At 40.6% G+C, this 20,526-nt stretch overlaps 1 protein-coding gene across 5 annotated transcripts; it reads right to left on the bottom strand.

Moving 5' to 3' along the window:
* Positions 1 to 1,748: 1,748 nt before the first annotated feature.
* CCNJ (cyclin J) lies at positions 1,749 to 19,969 on the bottom strand. Of its 5 annotated transcripts, none has more exons than XM_058697306.1 (6): positions 19,774 to 19,969; positions 19,009 to 19,118; positions 13,547 to 13,757; positions 6,142 to 6,441; positions 5,895 to 6,021; positions 1,749 to 4,865 (listed from the first exon to the last, which is right to left on the bottom strand). In XM_058697306.1, the coding sequence occupies exons 2-6, from the start codon at positions 19,075 to 19,077 to the stop codon at positions 4,454 to 4,456; spliced, it is 1,119 nt and encodes a 372-aa protein (XP_058553289.1). In that variant the 5' UTR covers positions 19,078 to 19,118; positions 19,774 to 19,969; the 3' UTR covers positions 1,749 to 4,453. The 5 variants fall into 5 exon arrangements, with proteins under 5 accessions (XP_058553289.1, XP_058553290.1, XP_058553288.1 ...); XM_058697307.1 differs by having other exon boundaries at positions 5,895 to 6,018; XM_058697305.1 differs by having other exon boundaries at positions 5,895 to 6,054; positions 19,637 to 19,965.
* Positions 19,970 to 20,526: the final 557 nt, after the last annotated feature.

Raw genomic sequence — 20,526 nt, 5'->3', positions numbered from 1 at the left:
TCAAGCCTCGTGTCAGGTTCTGTGCTGCCGGTGTCCAGCCTGGAGCTCGCTTTGAGTTCTGTGTCTCTTTCTCTCTCTCTCTGCCCCTTCCCTGCTAACGCTCTGTCTCTCTCAAAAATAAGTAAACATTAAAAATATAATAAATGCATACACTGATATAGACATTAAGTATAATACATTAATGTAATACAATTAATGTAATTATGTCCTTTTACACTAATTGTACTTGAAACAGTTTGGATATTGGGGTACCTCTACTCATAACACCTGTTGCTTTCTGGTCATAAGTACACTCCTTGATCCCTAGTGGATGGGCTTTAGAGGAAAAGGTACTGCAGAAATCATGTGAATGGTTATGCAAATATTTGGTTCTTTCTGTTATATTCTTCGTTGCTTTCATACAAGAGAAAGAATATTCCTGGGAGAGCAATCTAGATCTTTGGTCTCTGAGATACACTCTTAAGCCTTATAACCCACACACCCTGGTCATTGTTGGGAAAGTGGTAAAATACATGTTCATTAGTTTATTAATCATTTCAAAACATTGGAAAATGGTTAAAATATATTGTATTCATATAATTGGACACTAACAACCCTTCTAACATATATACTTTAATTTGGATGTATTTTAATTTCATGAAAAATGCTGTTGATATATTGTGGAGTACAAAGTTACATATTCAATATGCCAATTATGTAAATACATATGTATACATATAGGAAAAGTGCCAAGAGAAATTATGCCATTTTGCTTTATATTTTTTATTTTCCAAGTTTTCCATATTGACTGATGAGAAAACCACAAATGACCACGAACATCAATAGACAAAAAAGCCCTACTTATTTCTTACTTACTCTGTAAGTATTAGCATAATGGTAGCATTACCTTTGCTTTGATATATCGTGGAGATTGCCCATATCAGCTTATAGTAATACTTTGTTCTTTTTACATGTCACTGTAATAGTAAAACAAAGTCCCCTATTGATGGACATTTAGGTTTTTACAATCTTTTGTTCTTAACAGCGTGGGGAAATAAATAATATATACTCCTCTCATTTTTTTAATGTTTATTTTTGAGAGAGACAGGGTGCGACCAGAGGAGGGGCAGAGAGAGGGAGACACAGAATCTGAAGCAGGCTCCAGGCTCCGAGCTGTCAGAACAGAGCCCAACGCGGGGCTTGAACTCACAGACCGTGAGATCATGGCCCAACTTGAAGTCAGATGCTCAACTGACTGAGCCACCCAGGAGCCCCTAGGAGTGGAAATTCTTAATCCACACATACAAACCTGTTAAAATTTTACTCTTCAAAACAATTTCTACCTGAGTTTTAAGTTTAATTAAGTGGCAAAAGATATATTTAGGTGAACAGACCACTATCACTCACTGTTGACCCTGCTCCCTCTCACACCCTTGACTGTTTTGTGTCCCTACTTTTCTGGGATCAGATTTCAAATTTTCTGAAGTATGTGTTGTTTAATAAATTAGAAGCTGAGATTGTTAATACACTAACTGATTTTAAGCTCAAAAGTCCAAAAGCTGTGTGCGATATACTTTTGTGGGCTTTGATGCTCAGTATGGAATACATAATTACTACACAAATGTTTCCTACCACTTTGGTTATACTCTACATCTGGATGGCTTTTAGTAAATATAATTAGGATTCCAAGTCTGACTAATACGATGACATGGTTCACTGAAACTACAAATATATATCAAATTTATATTTAAAACAAAACACTAAAGCCATTTTACTGAAAACTAGATTTATTTTAAAATTAAGTGCATAGCACTCATCTAATTCCATTGGTGTAGAATTTAGCACCATACTCGCTATTTGCAATTAATGTCACAACACAGATACATTTTGGTTTGCAGTCTGTACTTGAGTAGTGTTTATTTAGTGGACTTTGGTAAAGCCCTTTATACATATCATTAATCTCTTCACAGTACGCATTTAATGATGGTCCAGTAATCTCAAAAAAAAAAAAAAAAAAAGAAAGAAAAAAGACCTACTTTAAAGACTAACCAATAAATTAAACAAAACAAAACCCACACAACTCCCCCCACCCCCGTCCCCCAAGGCTAGCAGTTGTGAGTTGTATTTATATTGAAACCTAATGTTTTAAAAATAGTTCTGATTCTCCAATCACCCCACCCACCCCATCCTGGGTATGCAGCAATAGTAACCAATTAATTATTTTATTCTACCCCCCCCAAATTAATCCAGTGTTTAGTTTTTTTAAATATAAACTGGGAAAGTGTTATAAGTTTTTAAAAAGGCATATTCTTCTATAACAAGAATGACATTTAAACCAATCAATAAAAGCATTTGACAAGACATTAAATTACCATAGGCACCGGCTGTTGTTTCAAGTTGGGATCTCTATCCCAGTATCTTACATTCATAGCATTATTGAGGTAGTTAAAATACTGAAAATCGGACTCCAGGTGCTGGGTTCTGAATGTGAAAGATATCTTCTCTTTTGAACCCACTTTCCCCCAAATAATTCAAGCTCTCTTGAGGTAAGAACTACCAAAATCCAATTAGCAGCCTTCTAGAGGAAAAGTGATGATACTTTCAGAAAACAATTTTCATGCTTCAAAACTGCCATGAGTGAGTGTTCTTACCTGAGTGGTTTTTAATCTACCAGACTAATAAATTCACATCATGCCCTATGTACTCTATTATACAAGTTACCATTCTTTTAAGGAAAGGACATTCTCTAAGAATTCATGCTGGCAGAAGCCACCCACCCACATTTATCCACTGGAGCCATCTGGATCAGTCCACTACTGCGTTGAGTCCCTTCCTTTCCTAACAAAAGCCATTGGCTTGATTACTGAGACTCCTGCTGCATACCCACAACACATTTATAATATTGTCTTCAATGCATATTGTGGCAGTCACATACCTGCCATGCAATTTCCCTTCTATTCAAGTGCTATCTTTAAAAACACTGTACACACACGCTCACACACACACACACACACACACACACACACACAAAACAAAAAAACACACCTTACTAATTTTTAAATCAGAAAGCTTCCCTCCACCAAATCTGTTCCCCCACAGATAAGAGCACAATGTATACAGTTTCAGTTATTACAATGCTTTCTTTCTTTTTACGTTTTATTCCCTCTGAATTCTTTCCCCCAAATTGCCCTTGCTGTAATGACTTATTATTGCTGTTTTCACTCATGACCAATACAGTGAAATGTCCCAGGGCAGTTCTGGGGCTGATGTAATGAAAGTGGCTACTGAAATTTAGTCATCAGTTCCTTTGCCTGCTTACACTGACTGGCTGGATTGAAAGGCTGCTTATAAAACTTGTCTTCCACGTAACAAAGTGCTGCTCTAGCACAACCTGAGAACTACCCTGGCCACATTCCATTTCAAAATAAACCTACAGGACTTCATTCTAGTACTGACAGTTTACAGCCAAGCCTTCCCTTGAAAAAACCTCTAGAGTAACATCAATTCTGAGTATAAATCATTGATTGCACCGAGAAATGCAAAACCTCTGTATGTATCATGAATGACAGGAACCACTTCATTCGTTCTACGCTACAATTATGTTCTCATTTGAAAACACATCCTAGCCAAGAGTATTTTAACCTATGTTATAAAGGTAGTTCATACTATAACATTCCCAAAACATGTTGCATTACAGTTAAGTGTTTCCAAGTAGTACAAATTCCCTGAGTTAAATGTGTTTTAATTCTAAAGATATGAGGTTGATCACTTAGGGGGAAAAAATAAGAAAAACTTATGAACATGATTTTAAGAGATCTAATCCATCCTTAATCTTAGTACATGAATCCAGATACTTATATTGTGATAGGAAGTTATATAGAATCATCTAAAAAAATTTTTTTTTCTTTTACTGCAGATTGGTATAGAATAGCAATTCATGAGTTTAAACATAGTAAAAAATTCATTTGTGGATCAAAAATGGAACTCAAAACTGCAGAATAAAAAAAAAAAAGGACTTCTTCAAAAATTAATACTGTAACTTTCCTTCATAAAAAGACCGTTTGGCAAGTCCACAGATAAACATTAGTCTCTGACATATAAGCCAACACTGGGCCCAGAGCCCACCGCAGGCCAATCTCAAAATGGCGATTTGGAGTCTGTCCAAATTTTGTTGTAGTGAATATTTTTGAAATATTTGGACCATCAGCCAGGGCTTGAAAATTTTTGTCATTATAGGGATGTGTTTTAACAGGATTTGATATACATACTGTTAAAGTGTTTGCGGTGTTTGTTCGGTCCTCCCAGGTGTTCGTGGCGCACTGAAAGGGATTTTCAGTCTTCCTAGCAGATGCTGGTATCTGAAGAGTTCTGATGCAATCTGGATCCCTTTCCTTTTGAAGAGAAGTTTACAAAAAGCTTGCCCCAGAGCTTCAAGTCACAAACAGTCTGGGTCAGGTATTACCTTCACATAAAATCACCTTTCAAAGCATGGAGTAATGCAAGGGTAATGTTCATTTATCTGATAACTCCGGTTATAAGAAACATTCAGACAGGGCTTAACTTCTACTGGTATTGCCAGTGACATCCCAACACCAGTCTGCACATGCCCAAGGCCCTGAACACTAGTTTGGAAGCCAGCAGGACACGTCTGTAGTGTGTAAGATGAGGTGTGTGTGGTGGATACAATCTGCTGACAGCTTGGTTGTTCCGCTACAGGATGGCGATACTGCAGTGAGGTCTGATGCGTCTGATGGAGATACTGAGGCTGCTGAAAGTGAACTGGCCGCGAGGGCTGAGAAGCTGACGGGAACACACTCAGCTGTGCTGGCTGGGATCCTGCCTGTCCTCTCTGTTTGTTTGCCTCTTTCACATCATTATCATGAGCGCTGCGTAGAAAGAAAGAAAAATGTCAATACTACTACTTCAATTCGGGGCACCTGAGTGGCTCAGTCGGTTAAGCATCCGACTTTGGCTCAGGTCGTGATTTTGCAGTCGTTGAGTTTAAGCCCCCCATTGGGCTCTGCACTGGCAGCTCGGGGCCTGAAGCTTGCTTTGGATTCCGTGTCTCCCTCTCTCTGCCCCTTCCCTGGCTCATGCTCTGTCTCTCTCTCAAAAACAAACAAACACTGAAAAAAAAAATTATAATGTTACTTCAACTCTTCAACAGTTGACTCCATGGACTGCCCCACTGCCCAGGTAGCAGTCACTGTAACCATAATTTTAACAACAGTGAGATTTTACTCTTATCCTTCTAAAAGCTCCTTCCTTTGACACAAACCTTGGGAATTGGCTGCTGGTAGCTCTGAGGCCTATTTCCAGCTTGGGAAATATTTCCACAATAAGCACTTAAACGTGGCTGCCACTTTGGTGACATCTGGTGGCCCTACAATTTCAAGATGTGGAAGTGGGCAAAAGGGCAAGATTTGCCTGGACTGATGAGTTGTGAGCTCACGTAAGAGCAGCTCCTTTCCTTATCATGTACCCCAAATCATGACAGCAATGACAGCCTCTCACTGGAAAAGAGCTAAAGTACAGCTTTCTGCCAAGTACTAATCATAAAATGGCTTGCTCATGGCAGCTAGTAACTGTCAGAGCCAAAATCCTAAAAGCTCTGTGCTTTTAAGAAGTTCTTTTCAGAGGGACACCTGGGGGGCTCAGTCAGTTAAACGTCTGATTTTGGCTCAGGTCATGATCTTGTGGTTTGTGGGTTTGAGCCCCGCGTTGGGCTCTGTGCTGACAGCTGAGAGCATGGAGCCAGCTTGGGATTCTGTGTCTCCCTCTCTCTCTGCCCCTCCCCCACTCACACTCTGTCTCTCTGTCAAAAATAAACATTTAAAAAAAAGGAAGTTCTTTTTATGGCCTTGTACATGAAGAAAAGTATTGAGAAATCACAAACACGAGGTAAGGAGGCTTACATCAATAGCCGTTCAATGCACTGCACTAAAAAATCCCAGGAGTAAGCAGTAAGACGATGCAATCTTGTAGGCCACGTTGGAGAAAGACGAAGTATAATCCTTGAAGAAGCCACACAGGCAGCAGCTACTAAAGAAGGTGCATAATTTAGAAAGGCATAATCTGTGGAGACATCAAAAATGAACTTAAGCAACAGAATACACAAGTTACAAGCTCACAAGTCACTTACTGGCGTCCACAATGACTCACCTTGCAAAGATACTTCCAGGAAGTAATCTGCATACTTGGCCATGTAGAGTTTAGTTTTTTCCAAGCAAATCATTGGCCAGCCATCATGAAGATCTGTTTCGTGTACTGCTTCAGAGAGATAATACTCAATGAAATGGGCAGCTGTTGGAAGGCAGAGGTTCCACTGAAAGGTTTCTAATAATAACAGTTCCATATGTAGCAAATTTTGCTTTGTTAATACTAGATTCATGTTAGTCATACAACCCAGGCTGTTGAGCTGTTCCAGCTTAGGCACACTATCTTCTTTTTCTTCGAATTTACCTTATAAGAAAAGGGGGGAGGGGTAAGACAGAGAGACAAAATGTTATACAAGTGATCATTATAGGTCTGGTCACTTCAATGGGATTTGCTGTCTTACTGCAAAGACTTAGATCCAAAGACATTCTTTCTCCTCTCTTGGGCAGAAACAAGTGTGCCAGAACTCTGGTTCTCATATTTTGCAGTATTCTCTCCTGGTGCCTCCATCCCTTACTCCTTACCCGCCTCTAAACAAAAAATGGAACATGTAAACATTCTGATCTATGTCATACTGTATAATGAAAACAGCCATATGTGCCAATGAAAAAATAACTCTCAAATCACCAGCACAATCTTTTCCAGGAAACTTCTTTTGGCAAGGGGGGAACAGCAGTGGTCAGTGGGAGAACAGGCTTTTATTTTAGAATAGAAGAAAGTTTAAAGAATTTCATGCCACGGAGTTATCTGAAATCAAAATAGCTAAGCTTCAGGGGCACCTGGGTGGCTGAGTCGGTTAAGTGTCCAGCTCTTGGTTTCGGCTCAGGTCATGATATCACAGTTTGTGAAATCAAGCCCCGCATTGGGCCCCGTGCCGACAGGTGGAGCCTGCTTGGGAGCCTGTCTCTGTCCCTCCCCTGCTCTCTCCATCTCTCTCTCAAAAATAAATACATAAAAACTTCAAGTGTTTCATTCTGGCTTATTTTCAGAACAATCTCAATTCCAGAGACACAGTGAGAGAAAAAACTGGGTGAATATCTAAGAAGCATTCTCATTACACTGAAAAGCCTCCTCTTCTGAATTCAGACAAAACCTAGGTAAGTCTCTTACCAAAAAAGAAACAGGAGAATACTTTATATTTACTTTTGTATCCCCTTACAAAGTAGGAGTAGACATTCTGATGGCTGTACTTTATTATTCTAAGGCATAAACTTCTTTTCAGGAAATACTCATCTAAATGTACAGCTGAGGAACAGAATTCCCTCTCCAGCCCCAGAATAATGTTTCTACAGATTATTAATGTACCATCTTACACTTTAATTTACTGTATATAAATCATTCATTTTAGGTATCTCTAGAATTTACGGCTGGAAAAAATTCAAACTATCCAGTACCAGTATGGTTTTCAAGATGCAGCATTAGAACCAAAGAATTGTCTTCAAATCTCTCTGGGTTTGTTCCATGGTGGTCCACAGAAGACAGGAAATTATTAACTAAAGCCTTCTACCTTCTACTATTATGTTCTATTTTACATTAAAAGTCATATAATATTGCAATTATTTCTAATTGTATTGTATGCAATACAATCTATCATATAGATTTCTCACAAAAGCTTTTATACTTGTTCAAAATTATAGTTGTTAGACTATGTTACATATTACTATATAGAATTTCTTGTTTTACTATTTTGAGAACTATTTCAACATATTTGATTTCTTTGGAAATCTTGTAATTTTATTTTATCCATTTAAAAACATGTTTTGGGGGCGCCTGGGTGGCGCAGTCGGTTAAGCGTCCGACTTCAGCCAGGTCACGATCTCGCGGTCCGTGAGTTCGAGCCCCGCGTCGGGCTCTGGGCTGATGGCTCAGAGCCTGGAGCCTGTTTCTGATTCTGTGTCTCCCTCTCTCTCTGCCCCTCCCCCGTTCATGCTATGTCTCTCTCTGTCCCAAAAATAAATAAAAAACGTTGAAAAAAAAAAAAAAAAATTTAAAAAAAAAAAAAATAAAAAAATAAAAACATGTTTTGGAGAAGAGCCAGAAAGATTGTCAAAGCAATAGAAACCACACAAGCTTCTCTGTGAAGTTTCTTTTCCAAGAAAGGATGGGTTTATATCATGTGTTGGAGGTGCTACAACAAATGGTAATGGTCACCAGCCCAGATGTTTAGCAGACTGGTCTCAGTGGTGCTATTCAAGTCTGTCCGCCCAGGGCTGGGGAAAAAGTACTGCTGGCTACCTTGGGTCTGGCTTAAGGGGGAGGGGACCTGGGGTAGGTTTTGTCTCCTATGCCAGGTGAGTCAAAGCTCATGACTTAATGAAGAGGTGAAGTCCAAAGAGAATTTTTCTCCTGCCTCAGAAATTTTGAGCATCTTTAGATCTAAATGACTCTTAACTATATATTGCTACAGGTAGGAGGTGATCAAAAAACCATGTACAATTCAGACTTTGAAAGAATCTAGATAGCCCCTCCCAATTCAAATCACATACAGATGAATTTCACAAGTGTTTCCAATGATATACTCAGTAGGGCTGAGAGCACTAAAGTGATCTTTACAAGCTGGTCATCCAGAATCATCACTGCATAAAGATACGGGAAAGGAACCCACTGTTCTCCACTGTCAGAGTGGAGAGTGTCCCAGGAATTTAGTTCAATCCCTCTGGATGAATCATTAAGGTTTTCAAAGTACCCTGCCATTTGTGTAGCAACAGCAACACCCTCAGTGTACTTCAAAGGAATATCATAAAAATTAATGTGTTTATTTACATCATGCTTGAAGTTCCTTTGAAGACATTAATACACTATAACTCACTGTTTAACTCAAGGATCAAGAATGTTTCATATTATTTCTTTGAAACTTTCAACACTGAAAACAAAATTGTATAAGACCAATTTCAAAGCTCAAAAAACGAAGGCAATGAGGTTGGCTGATTCATTCAAGGTCAAGTAAGCTGAACTAAACCAAAAATGGAAGCCAAAAGGAAGACTTATGTTTGAATTCCCAAATCTGTACTTCTAGATCAAAGTATTGCACTAGGTTATATGGGGACAACAACTATCAAAATAGACAGAATTCTGTATTACTAAAAATCTATGGGGTTTCTGTATTTATAAAGTACTTGGCGGTTACAAGTGTAAAAAGAAAGCCTTTGTACCTTGACTTGCAAAGTTAAAAACAACCTGTGTACTGCATAATGACTATACTTGGGATTTTATTCCGGCTTAAGTTTTTTGGAATTTTTCATTATATATAGTGATATACTCCAATACATAGATACTAAAAGACTTAAAAATGTGTGACAGCGTCAGTGAGTACCTGCATTCATAACCATCATTTTTGTTGTGCTCAAAGCTATGTGCATGGATATTTTAAATCTACTTATCTGCAATACCACATACAGATCACAAAGATCAGTTTCTTCAATTGAAAGGAAATACCAGAAGCCATGTGATTATATTGATAAAGGCCCCAAACAGGAAATAAGGGCACAGGAAATTCACATCTGCTTCCCAGAAAATAAAGAATTAGACGCCACAGAAACAAAACATCGGACTTTCTTTCCTTTATAGGAAATGCTCAGATCAGCTATGGAAACCAGCACATTTTCAAAGCCAGCAGTGAATGGTAGGTACATGGCAGAAGGAGCCAGGATCCTATGTCACTGTATACTCTGCCAACAGACATTTCGATTCTTTTATTATTGAGCAGGAAAAAAGTCATCTTTGATACATACTAAGAATTTTCACAAATTTGTTAGACTACCAATCTAAGAGAAAAACCAAGTAAGGAACAGGAAGAGGCAATTTATAGGGAGGGAAAAAAAGTTCTATTCATATTTAAAAAAAGGTTCTATTCATATTTAACTATTTGCATTAAAAAGATGTAAATCAAGTCAACTAGGAAGTAAAATTTTCACTTTTCAGATAACCAATTAAAAAGTTTTGTCAACCCATTACTGGTAAGCAAGGAGAAATAAGCATTCGTCACAGATTTTCACTACTAATAGCCTATCTTACTTTTGGCTTCATCCTGATTTTGAGATCATTTCTTAGTTACACAAGACCTTGACCAAATTATCAAAAGCCTCATATCCAAGACTGCTTCCGTGCTCTCTACAAGTTCAATGCTGATCACAGAAGCCAAGGGAAGCCAGGGTATACAAGACAAAGAGTTAGAATTTAAGAATTTTCCAGGATGAAGCACAGACTTTTCTGGAAAGAGCCAGAATCTTTAGAGCTAGGGAGTCAGACTAAAGATTATAGAAGACTTTATAGAAGAATTAATCACTATGATGCTAACATTTATGTTTCAATTTCCTATGTGTTTTTAAACATCTTACCCTACTTGATCCTCACAACAAGTCTGTCAGTTAAGTGTCTTTATTTTCATTCTACAGACAAGTAACTTTAGACTTAAGGGTTGTTGAAATGCATATTGCTGACAACAGATTCAAACCTAGGAAATTCACCACCGTAATCCCTACTCTAAAACACCATACGGCTCGCTCTTTCATCAGAGACAGCCTGTCGGACCTTTCTTCCCAGCTCCAACAGTGCAGACATACAGGCAGCTGGGTACAGATATTACCTGGAACTCACAAGCTGTGCTCCATCTTTGGCCAAACTACTGACAGCCTCCCATCCTATTTAATAAGCAGAATCCACCGTCCCCCAGTCCTGTCAGCTGCAAGCTGTTCTCCACTTTTACGCAACAGGCTGCTCACCCTAAAGCAGGGAGCAGATGGGGAAGGCGAGCATACAGAGTTCAATCACTCTGGGAGGAGAGAAGCAGGACTTAAATAAAGTTTATGAAACCTAACTGGAGAGCTGCCAAAGATAAGAAAAGTGTAAGAATGTTAAGAAACACTAGAATGTACTCCACAAATTAAAAACAGACACCAGATACTAAAAATAGGCTACCAGTTTATACGCATCCTAAGTACTTTTGTAGCAGCAAACCTACAGAGTAGAGACAGACTACTAAGGGTCTCTTTGATTCCTGACCCAAGGATACAGCCAGCAGCTTAAACTCTTGACCACTGCCTACTTGGAGGGGCTGAGACCCTGGGGGATACCTATCTCACTCTCTTCACTATCCAGAGGAAAAGGAATAATGTAAAAACAATTCCTCTCTTTCGGCAAAGAGAGGTTAGGGGATGCCAGCAGAACAAAGGGAGAAGGTATCTGACGCTCAGCAATAGCTGATCAACAATTCATATTTAAGCCACAGGAATACAAATCCTAAAGCCTAGTTCCTTGAAAATGTGCAAAAATCATCTTCAATAAGTTGATCATAATCTTAAACAGTAAGAGATAATTAAAAAAATGAGAACAATTAAAAGCTCCATTTCAATCAACCTAAGATGGTGCACAAATAAAGTATCTTTTCCCCAAATTGTGGAAATTTCAAGAACTTGGCACCAATGCTAAACACTGCATGGTGGCCAGAAATCTTAGATTAGGCAACTAGAATCCCCAGGAAACTTTAGCAATAACATGTAGTTTAAGAATATCTAGTTGAGTAACTCCTAATTCATTTGATAAGTTACCACTAAGTAAAGTCAAGTAAGTCACAAATGTAAGTCAGTTCACCAGGAATAATCTCCTACTTGGTTTCCACCACACTTTTAAGAATCTCAGGCATAAAGCAAGATGAGGTTTGGTAGTGGTAAAAGCAGTGATGGCCACAACAGGCAATATCATTTTTCACGAACGATCCTAAGTTTTAAAAATAACCTAACTTGCATATGTGATTTCCAGTGTCTATTATAAACTGATCCTATTATAAACTAACATTTTGTAGGATAAGAAGCCATTCCATTTGTGAATCCTCACACATCCAATGTATCAAGTGTGGGTTTTTCTAATCCTATGCCAACTATGAAAGCACAAAGGGCTTCACAGCCAGTGATGAAACACATACAGAATTGTACATGAGATTGCTTATGAGAATGAAACTTTAATTAAAGGTTAAATTAAAGGTTAATTATAAATGTACAAGTATTACCTCTCCAGCATTCTGGATAGAGGGGAGAGGAGCAGGTGATGTGTCTGGATCATAGAGGACAACAGATTAAAGGAGAAATACAGATTTTCAGAAAATAGTATTCCGGTAAGAATTTGGCTCAAGGTGTATGGGAACAGGGAGGGAAGATAAGACTGGAAAGGTGGCTGGGACCAGATGCAAGGTTCTAAGTGTTACATTAAAGAGTTTCTACCTTAACCCACAAAGAGTGCTACGTCACCCCCGGGGCTGTGTTTATTTATATGAAATGTGGTCCACAAAGAATCTGAAATACGCAGGAGGTTATCAGATCAAAGGAATAGTAGTAAGAATAGAAAAAGAAAAAGAAAATGAAAATCTGAGAAGAAATTAGTGCCAGAAATGGTATCACAAGGCCTGCATTTGGTTTTAGGTTTACTTTCAGTCAAAGCACAAAACTGTTCTACAAAGAACTCTGGTGGTAGCATGTAGGGGGAATGTTCCTTAGACAGCACCCACATAAGATCCCAAACCCTCAAGAGGGGGTTAGAAATGAAGGCAGTAGGTATTACTACAAAGTACTCTGAAGTGGGGATTACATTTCTACTGTAAATGACATTACTAAAAGAAAAACCCAATTTTAATTCCTTTACTCACCCTCTTTCTCTTCAGTCAAGATACTAACAATGAAATGAATTACAGGAAGAAACTAAGAGAAAGAGCCACCAAAAGACCCAACAGTACATTCTTCATCAGGTAACAAACAGGATTTATCAGAGTCTACCCTGCAGGCCACCACTGAGCCAGGCCTATTGCAAAAACAGTCTTCGCCATTTGTAGAAGCTGCCTGTGAACCTTCAGTTCATTAAGTCAACTCATTATGTAGTCAGTAGAAGGTATTCTAACAACACAAGACTATAGTACCTTTTGGACAGAGTTTCTCAACCTCAGTTCCACTGACATTTGGGGCCAGAAATTCTTTACGGGGCGGGGGGGGGGGGGGGGAGGGGGGCTGCCTTGTGTGTCGTAGATATTTAGTAGCACCCTCCCAGGTTGTGACGACAACCAAAACTGTCTCTACCCAATGCCAACTATTTACTGTGGGTCAGTTTTTCCTGGTTGAGAAGCCTAAGGCAATGGTTCTCAAATGGAAAGGTACATCAGAATCAGCTTTGGAACTCAAGCCCCATGATACAGATTCTAAGTCAATAGATCTGGAGTGGCCTAGACATTTGTATCAGAATACTTCAGAGCTAGTCTTTTAATGTCTAGTTAAGAATGATTATGCCAAGAAGCACTTTCAACATAAACTTTCTGATATTAGTAAACTGGAATGAATGCAATTTGGTGATGTTTCACTGACCTCTATATGAATTTATTTTATTCCAAACAATGGAAACTTCTAGTCATGTAGATGAGGTTCATACTTACTTGCTAGAAGCAGACAGGAAAGTGCAACTAAATGCAGCTGCTGGATGGAGATGTCATACCGATCCATAAATAAGTCCAGCAAATAGACAGCCAGATGTCGGGCAGAAGGGCAGAGAGTGAAGCGATTGCTCACAATGGCAATCAGGTCAGCAAAATACCTTCTGAGACTTAGTTGAGGGGACTGGCCTTTGTAGGAAGGCAACTTCAGCTCCTAAATCAAGAGGAACAACATTTAGTCTAACATGGCCTGTAGGAGTAGTATCCCTACAATGCAAAGACAACTTTTGCCCCCAATATGTTAGTGTTATAAGTGCCTAAAACACTTATTGAAGGAAACACAAATTTGAAAAAGTTGAATGGAAAGATAATGAATGGCATTTAAAATCTAAAACCAAACTTTTCTCCTTATTTTTAAACATCTGTGAGGTGAGAAGTTATAGGTGTTTCATGCATTAATTATAGAAGGGATATATTCCAGCAAGATTTTTGTATCCTTTTTTCCCTACCACGTGTTTTTAGAAAAACTCTGCTACCAAAAACCCAACCACACCACACATATACACCCCCTTTAGGAGGCTCAAAGCTTTGGGGTAGAAGGTAACAGGTAGTGAATATGCTCCTAGTAGGTCAAATACTATTACACTTGCAGAGACGTGGAAGGTAGAGACTAGTATTCATCCACTAGTATCTTCTAAGCATGTTTCCATTTGAGCAGTTTTATGATCTCTCGTTTGCCATTACCTTTTCATACACCTAAAATTTTTCCCATCATCACTGTTCAATCTCAGAATTACATGAACCATTTTTCGAAAATTAGAAATTTTCTATACTATTAAAGTATTTCCAGAACATACAGAAAGCAGAAAGATAAAAAGGTTCTAAATTCATTTCATGAGATCAGCATAATACTAATATTAAACCTAATAGGTATCACAATAGCAGGAAATTAGATAGATATGACCTCAAAACCAGAGGCAAAAAAAAAAAAAAAGATCAATTAAACTTCATCAAAATTTAAAAATTTTGTGCAAAGTTCACTCTTTTCAACAGAGTGAACAGGCAATCCACAGAATGGAAGAAAATATTTGCAAATCATATATCTGGTAAAAGGTTAATATGCAGATTATATAAACAACTTTTATATATGCAATCCAACAACAAAGAACTTGCTTAAAGATGGGCAAAAGGTTTAATAAACATTTCTCCAGGGGCGCCTGGGTGGCTCAGTCGGTTAAGCGTCTGACTTCGGCTCAGGTCATGATCTCGCAGTCCGTGGGTTCAAGCCCCGCATCAGGCTCTGTGCTGACAGCTCAGAGCCTGGAGCCTGTTTCAGATTCTGTGTCTCCCTCTTTCTCTGACCCTCCCCTGTTCATGCTCTCTCTCTCTCTCTGTCTCAAAAATAAATAAATGTTTAAAAAAAAAAAAAAGAAACATTTCTCCAAAGATATATAAATGACCAATAAACACATATAAAGATGCTCAACATTATTAATCATTAGGGAAATGCAAATCAAAACCATTACGAGATACCACTTCAGACCCACTGGGATTGCTATTATCAAAAAAATCCAAAACAGAACACAAGTGGTGACAAGAATGGGAGAAATTGGAACCCTTTTGGAATGGTGGGAATATAAAATTGTACAGCCACTGAATAACGATATTACAATTCCTCAAAAAAATTAAACATAGAATTATTATATGATCCAGCAATTCCACTTTTAGGTATATACCAAAAAGAACTGAAAGTAGGGACTCACATATTTGTACCTCTCTATTGTTAGCAGCATTATTCACAGAAGCCAAAAGGTAGAAACAAACAACCCTTCAGTATATGAATTGATAAAATGCATTTTAGTTTAAGATGAAAAAGTTCTACAGATGTAGAGGTAAAAGTAACACAATGTAAATGTACCTAATGTCACTGCACTATCCACTTAAAAATAGTTAAAATTTTATGTTGTAAAAACTTTACAATAAATAAACACCAAAAATGGAACTTACATATCTGCCTAACCAATAAGAGCTAAAATTTTAGACAAAATGTTAGCCAATGTAATTTAGTAGTATATCCAAAGAATACATCATCATCAATTGTAGTACATCCCAGGAATGCAAAGATGGCTTGATATCAGGAACTCTATTATATATATATATATTATAGTCTAATAAACCAAAGATTATTAGAATATAATACAGTAATCACAAGTTATTACAGAACAGAGAGACAGAAGATCTAACCCAGCTCAGGAGATGGAGTGCTGGGAAAAAACAAAGCCAGGGGAGGCTTTCTTTAAAAGAGGCTTGAACAGGTCTTAAAGACTCACTGGGAAACATAGCTGGAAAACACTTTATTTGGTGGAGTTTATTTTTCACTATGTTAACTTATTAAATGTGGATAAAACAAAGGCAAGAACACCAAGGACCAACAGATTTTTAAGAGTGTGTCTAATACATTCTCTTTATATCATTTTAAATGGTAAACTACAAGTGCTTACCAGATGGCTGTCAGATTCAGTTTTCTTCATCCAGATACTACAGTTATGTAAGCATGAAAAAATGACCTATGCTTCTCTCAGCTTTACAAGTTTTTTTTATAAGGTCTATTCCTGATACTCTAGAATTTTACACTCTTGTTCCCGTCTGCTTCTCAGGATCTCACGGGACCAAAGCACGGAGACCTGAGCAGGTCGTCTCCATCTCCAGTCTCAAGTACTAGTCCATTCACCATCCTAAATGCCATCCCTTTCTCAGAACGGGCTACTGTCCAGCCAAGATGGAAATAAAGGCATAGAAGCGGTACTCACAACTGTAAATACAACTCTGTGGGATATTTTTGGAGTGTTTTTCACAAGCTAGCATTGTTCCCATCTGTCATAGACACTCCTGAAAATACTTCCCAGCCATCCTAGGATTTTAGTATACATTGCATAACAATATGAGAAGATAACAATATGAGAAGTGTAAGAAGACAGCTGCTTTATAGGGTTTTTTGGGGGAAGTGGAGGAGAAAATAGTTATATTTTACAAAAAAATCAGAACAGCTGCATTTGGGGTTGAAGGGAATTTCCATTTGCTGTAATTTTTACCCTTCCCTAGTAGATGCAATGCTGCTGGTCAAAGCAACGATTACTCCACACACCTTGGATCTAAACAGATAATTCCTTCCATTGTGTCTCAATGGCAATTGTGCAAAGGAAGAGCTAAATTGAGATGCTGAGTTATGTGAGATTAGACCTCACACAGGCAGAGACATGTCTGTCTCATCCACTATTACCATTCTAACACCTGGCATAGTACCTTGTATATTGCAGGTATTCATATATGTTGAATAAATAAGCATGACTATCCAACTAAATCACTAAATTAATAATCTAGAATTAATTTTTTTATAAGAAAAGTTGATTTTAACTTTTCTTGACTTCAGTATACTACAAACAGGGGTCTCTCCAGTTCCACAAGGTTCAAGTTTTACCGATAAACATATTTACCGATTAATAAATTTTTCACAAAGTGTGACTATTGTGTCAATTGTGGCTTACACAGGGCTTAAAGATAAAATAAGACAACCCAGGGTAGCACGCCACAGGTGACCCAAGGTAACTTTCAGTGGCACTCCCTCAGGCCCCACGCTCCAATAGTTCGATAGTTCATAAGCAATTTTAATACAGGCTTGTGTCTTATTCCTTCGATCCTCCTTAGAGCCTAATACACAAAGTATTTTACAAACGTGCTGGAAAAAATCCACTTCCAACCTCAACTGACAAAATTAACTCAATGTCATCACTCGGATTAAAATTACACATAATTTCCATACCATGGAAATCTTTTAAGGAAAATCTTTTGAGTTTTATGTCACTAAAAAAATAAAAGTATCATTAACATCAAAGAATTAATTTCACCACATACCAGAGGGATAAAGGGCTGACATTTAGAAAAGGAGAACATTTAAAACTAAAAGACCAAGGGCGCCTAGGTGGCTCAGTTGGTTAGGCGTCTCTTGGTTTTGGCTCAGGTCATGATCTCACGGTTCGTGAGTTCAAGCCCCACGTCAGGCTCTGTGCTGACAGCTCAGAGCCTGGAGCCTGCTTCGGATTCTGTGTCTCCTTCCCTCTCTGCCCCTCCCCCACTTGTACTCAGTCTGTCTCTCAGAAATGAATAAATGTAAAAAAAAAAAAATCTCTAACTTTAGAAACAGGTACAGTTGTAACAATTTAAGTCGGAATTAGGTTTTCTAATGTAGTTAACCTGGTTTAAAAAAAAAAAAAAACTGACGATACAAGTTCATTATCATCCCAGGAACTTTAACTCCAACAGTCAGTAACCCTTTTATTTTTTTAAATGCTTATTTATTTTTGAGAGAGAGAAAGAATGCACAAGTGGGGGAGGGCCAGATAGAGTGAGATACACAGAATGTGAAACCGGCTCCAGGCTCTGAGCTGTCAGCACAGAATCTGAGGCGGGGCTTGGACCCATGAACTGTGAGATCATGACCTGAGGCCAAAGTCTGAGGCTTAACCCACGGAGCCACCCAGGTGCTCCATCAGTATCCCTTTTATTAAAGAGGCGGTTGTTTTGCTTCTTTCTCATTTTCTGTACATAACAAACGGCCCTCTCCATCCAGGGTGAAACTGAGTTAAGTTAGGGACAGTTTTGGATGTAGTCTCTCTTCTGGTTATCAAAGAGGCAGAGATGACCCGTTAAACTGAGATGTGACATAAGAGCAAAATTGTTAACTTAAGAACAATACACAGACTTTGCATTGTGCCAGAAAATTGCACCGAACCCCCCCTCCCCCGCAATATGTATTAAAGTCTACTTTCTGCTTTCAGTTAGCTGGAAGGAGCAGCTAACTCCTACCTTAAGGCATTTTGAACAGCCCCCAAATCTGGGGCGGGGGGGGGGGGGTGTCTCAGGGAAAAATAACAGTCACCTCTTTCTTAGGGCTTACTATGCCCGAAGCACTGTTGTAAAGCACATGCACAATAACAACTCATTTAATCTTCACAATCTCCCCACAAGCCTCATTCTATTATTATTCATTTTACAGATGAGGAAATTGGGAAAGAGAAAATTAAGTAACTTGTCCGAAGTCTTATAGCAGGCAGGTTAGTGGACAGGCTGGGGAATTTATGTACAGATGTGACCTAACAGCGGAACGCAACAGCAACTACAGAACGAGGGCTACTCTGCCCAATAAAAGCCAGCACACACATCTGTTTAAAAACAGTATCAAATTCATGTTCCACTTTCCCTCTCCCAAATACCACGCTCCACCCTCACTTAAGTTACAGGTTCTTCTGATACATCCCAGGGAAGAAACCCAGGAGTTAATTAACCTCGAGCAAATAAGCAAACTCGCCTTTTCTGGTCTGGAAACTAGTGACCGGACTTCCCAGGGAGCCGTGATTTATACTAACTGGCACAAAACACTGAATGGGAAAATCGGGCACCGAAATTACCTTGTATCGAAGCGCTTGATGAATGTCGGCGGCCAGCTGTCCCCGCCACCACTGCCCTTCCAGCTCCATGGGACCCGGCGACGCGCCTGGCCAGACGCGGCAACTTCAGTCTGTAAGACACACCCCAGACGCGGTCAAGGCCGGCTCCTTCCACACGACCCTCAGCGCCCCCTCCCCGAGGGGTGTGACCTCAAGCCACCCTGGGTGGCTGCTCCTCTTCACCGGACTCGACCTAAAGCCAGCACCGGTCCAAACCAATTCCCCGACGCCGCGCGTAAGGCCCGAGCTACCCAGTCAGGAGGAGCGGGCTCGCGCTGAGAACTGCCGGCCTGGGTGCCGGGCAAAGGGGACCAACTTGGAGTTCCCAAGGTGCGGCCCGGGGTGCGCGCAAGGGAAGCTGGAGGCGGAGGCCTGGCTGGGGGCTCCCCGCGTCCCGGGTTCGAATTCTCGCGCCGGCCCCGGGCAGCGGAGAGACTGACACCAATCGAAGATCCCTTGAGGCGAAAACCTCCCGCAGATAAACCAGCAGACGAATACCCGCCCGGCCCCGGGTCCCAGCGGCAGCCGCTCGGGCACTCGTTCCCCCCCGGGGGGCCTCACCGCGGCCCCCGCCGGGCCCGGCACGCACCCAGGCCGCCTCCACCTCGTCCAGAGCAGCGCACGGGATCGCGCGGCCCCAGAAAGGCGAACAAAAGGCCGGGCCGGGCGGGTCCGGTGCCCCGCGCCCAGCACAGGCCTGCCGGTCCCCACGGCGGCCTCCCTTACCCGGAACCGCGGCCCTCACAGCCCCAGCCCCGCCGGCGTGCGGGGGACGCCGGCCCCGCTCATGATGCGGACAGTCGGCCGCAAAGCGCCGGCCTCAGCTCGGGCCCAGCGCCGGGGCGCTCGCGCCGCCCATTGTTAAAAGACCGGCAGGCGGCTCGGCGTACAAAGCCAGCGCGGGGGCACATGCGGCCCCGCCGCTGCCAATCTCGTCTCGCGATACAGCCGGGTCACGCCGAGCCGTCCAATCGGCGGCCGGGCCGGGTCCAGGTGCAGCGTCTGGCTGCGGCTCGGAGGCCCCAACCGGGACCCGGCGGCGTCAACCCCCGCCGGCCCGGCGCGACCCGGTGCGACCCGGTGCTTGGAGCTGCCCGGCAGCTCCACCACCACCACCTACCGTGAGGCCCGCCCGAGCGGCGGGCAGAAGTCGGAGGAAGGCGCCGAAGAAATTACAAAGTTCATCCTCGTTCCGGTAGTCAATCTGGTCATTCCACTCACCTGCTAAGAACCTTCGATGGCTCCCGATGCCCGCGGAGGAAAGTTCCGAAGCTTCAGCTTGGTGTTTTAAAACTCATTGCAATGTGGATTCAAATCTGTTTTATCTCACAACATAACAGCCCCGTTATACATCCTAGGATCTGCTCAGTGGCATTACCAATCCCCCCCGTAAATGTTTTTGGACGTTGCCGAAGCACCTAAAGCGTTTTCTCTGTGAGATTCTGCTGTCTCTTTAAGTTCCACCTCAAGACCCACTCC

This window comes from Neofelis nebulosa, chromosome 13, assembly GCF_028018385.1.
Source record: "Neofelis nebulosa isolate mNeoNeb1 chromosome 13, mNeoNeb1.pri, whole genome shotgun sequence".
NCBI lineage: Eukaryota > Metazoa > Chordata > Mammalia > Carnivora > Felidae > Neofelis > Neofelis nebulosa.
Note: the sequence above shows the minus strand (reverse complement) of the source record. Positions and strands in the feature narration are given on the sequence as shown.

What these genes read in the sequence shown, in the direction of transcription:
- CCNJ (XM_058697305.1), bottom strand. Translation starts at nt 19,077, where the DNA reads ATGGAGCTGGAAGGGCAGTGGTGGCGGGGACAGCTGGCCGCCGACATT. An exon ending in ATCAAGCGCTTCGATACAAG is followed by an intron (nt 13,758 to 19,008) that starts GTAATTTCGGTG and finishes CTCTTGATTTAG; the next exon opens with GAGCTGAAGTTGCCTTCCTA. An exon ending in CCTGGAAGTATCTTTGCAAG is followed by an intron (nt 6,055 to 6,141) that starts GTGAGTCATTGT and finishes ATGTCTCCACAG; the next exon opens with ATTATGCCTTTCTAAATTAT.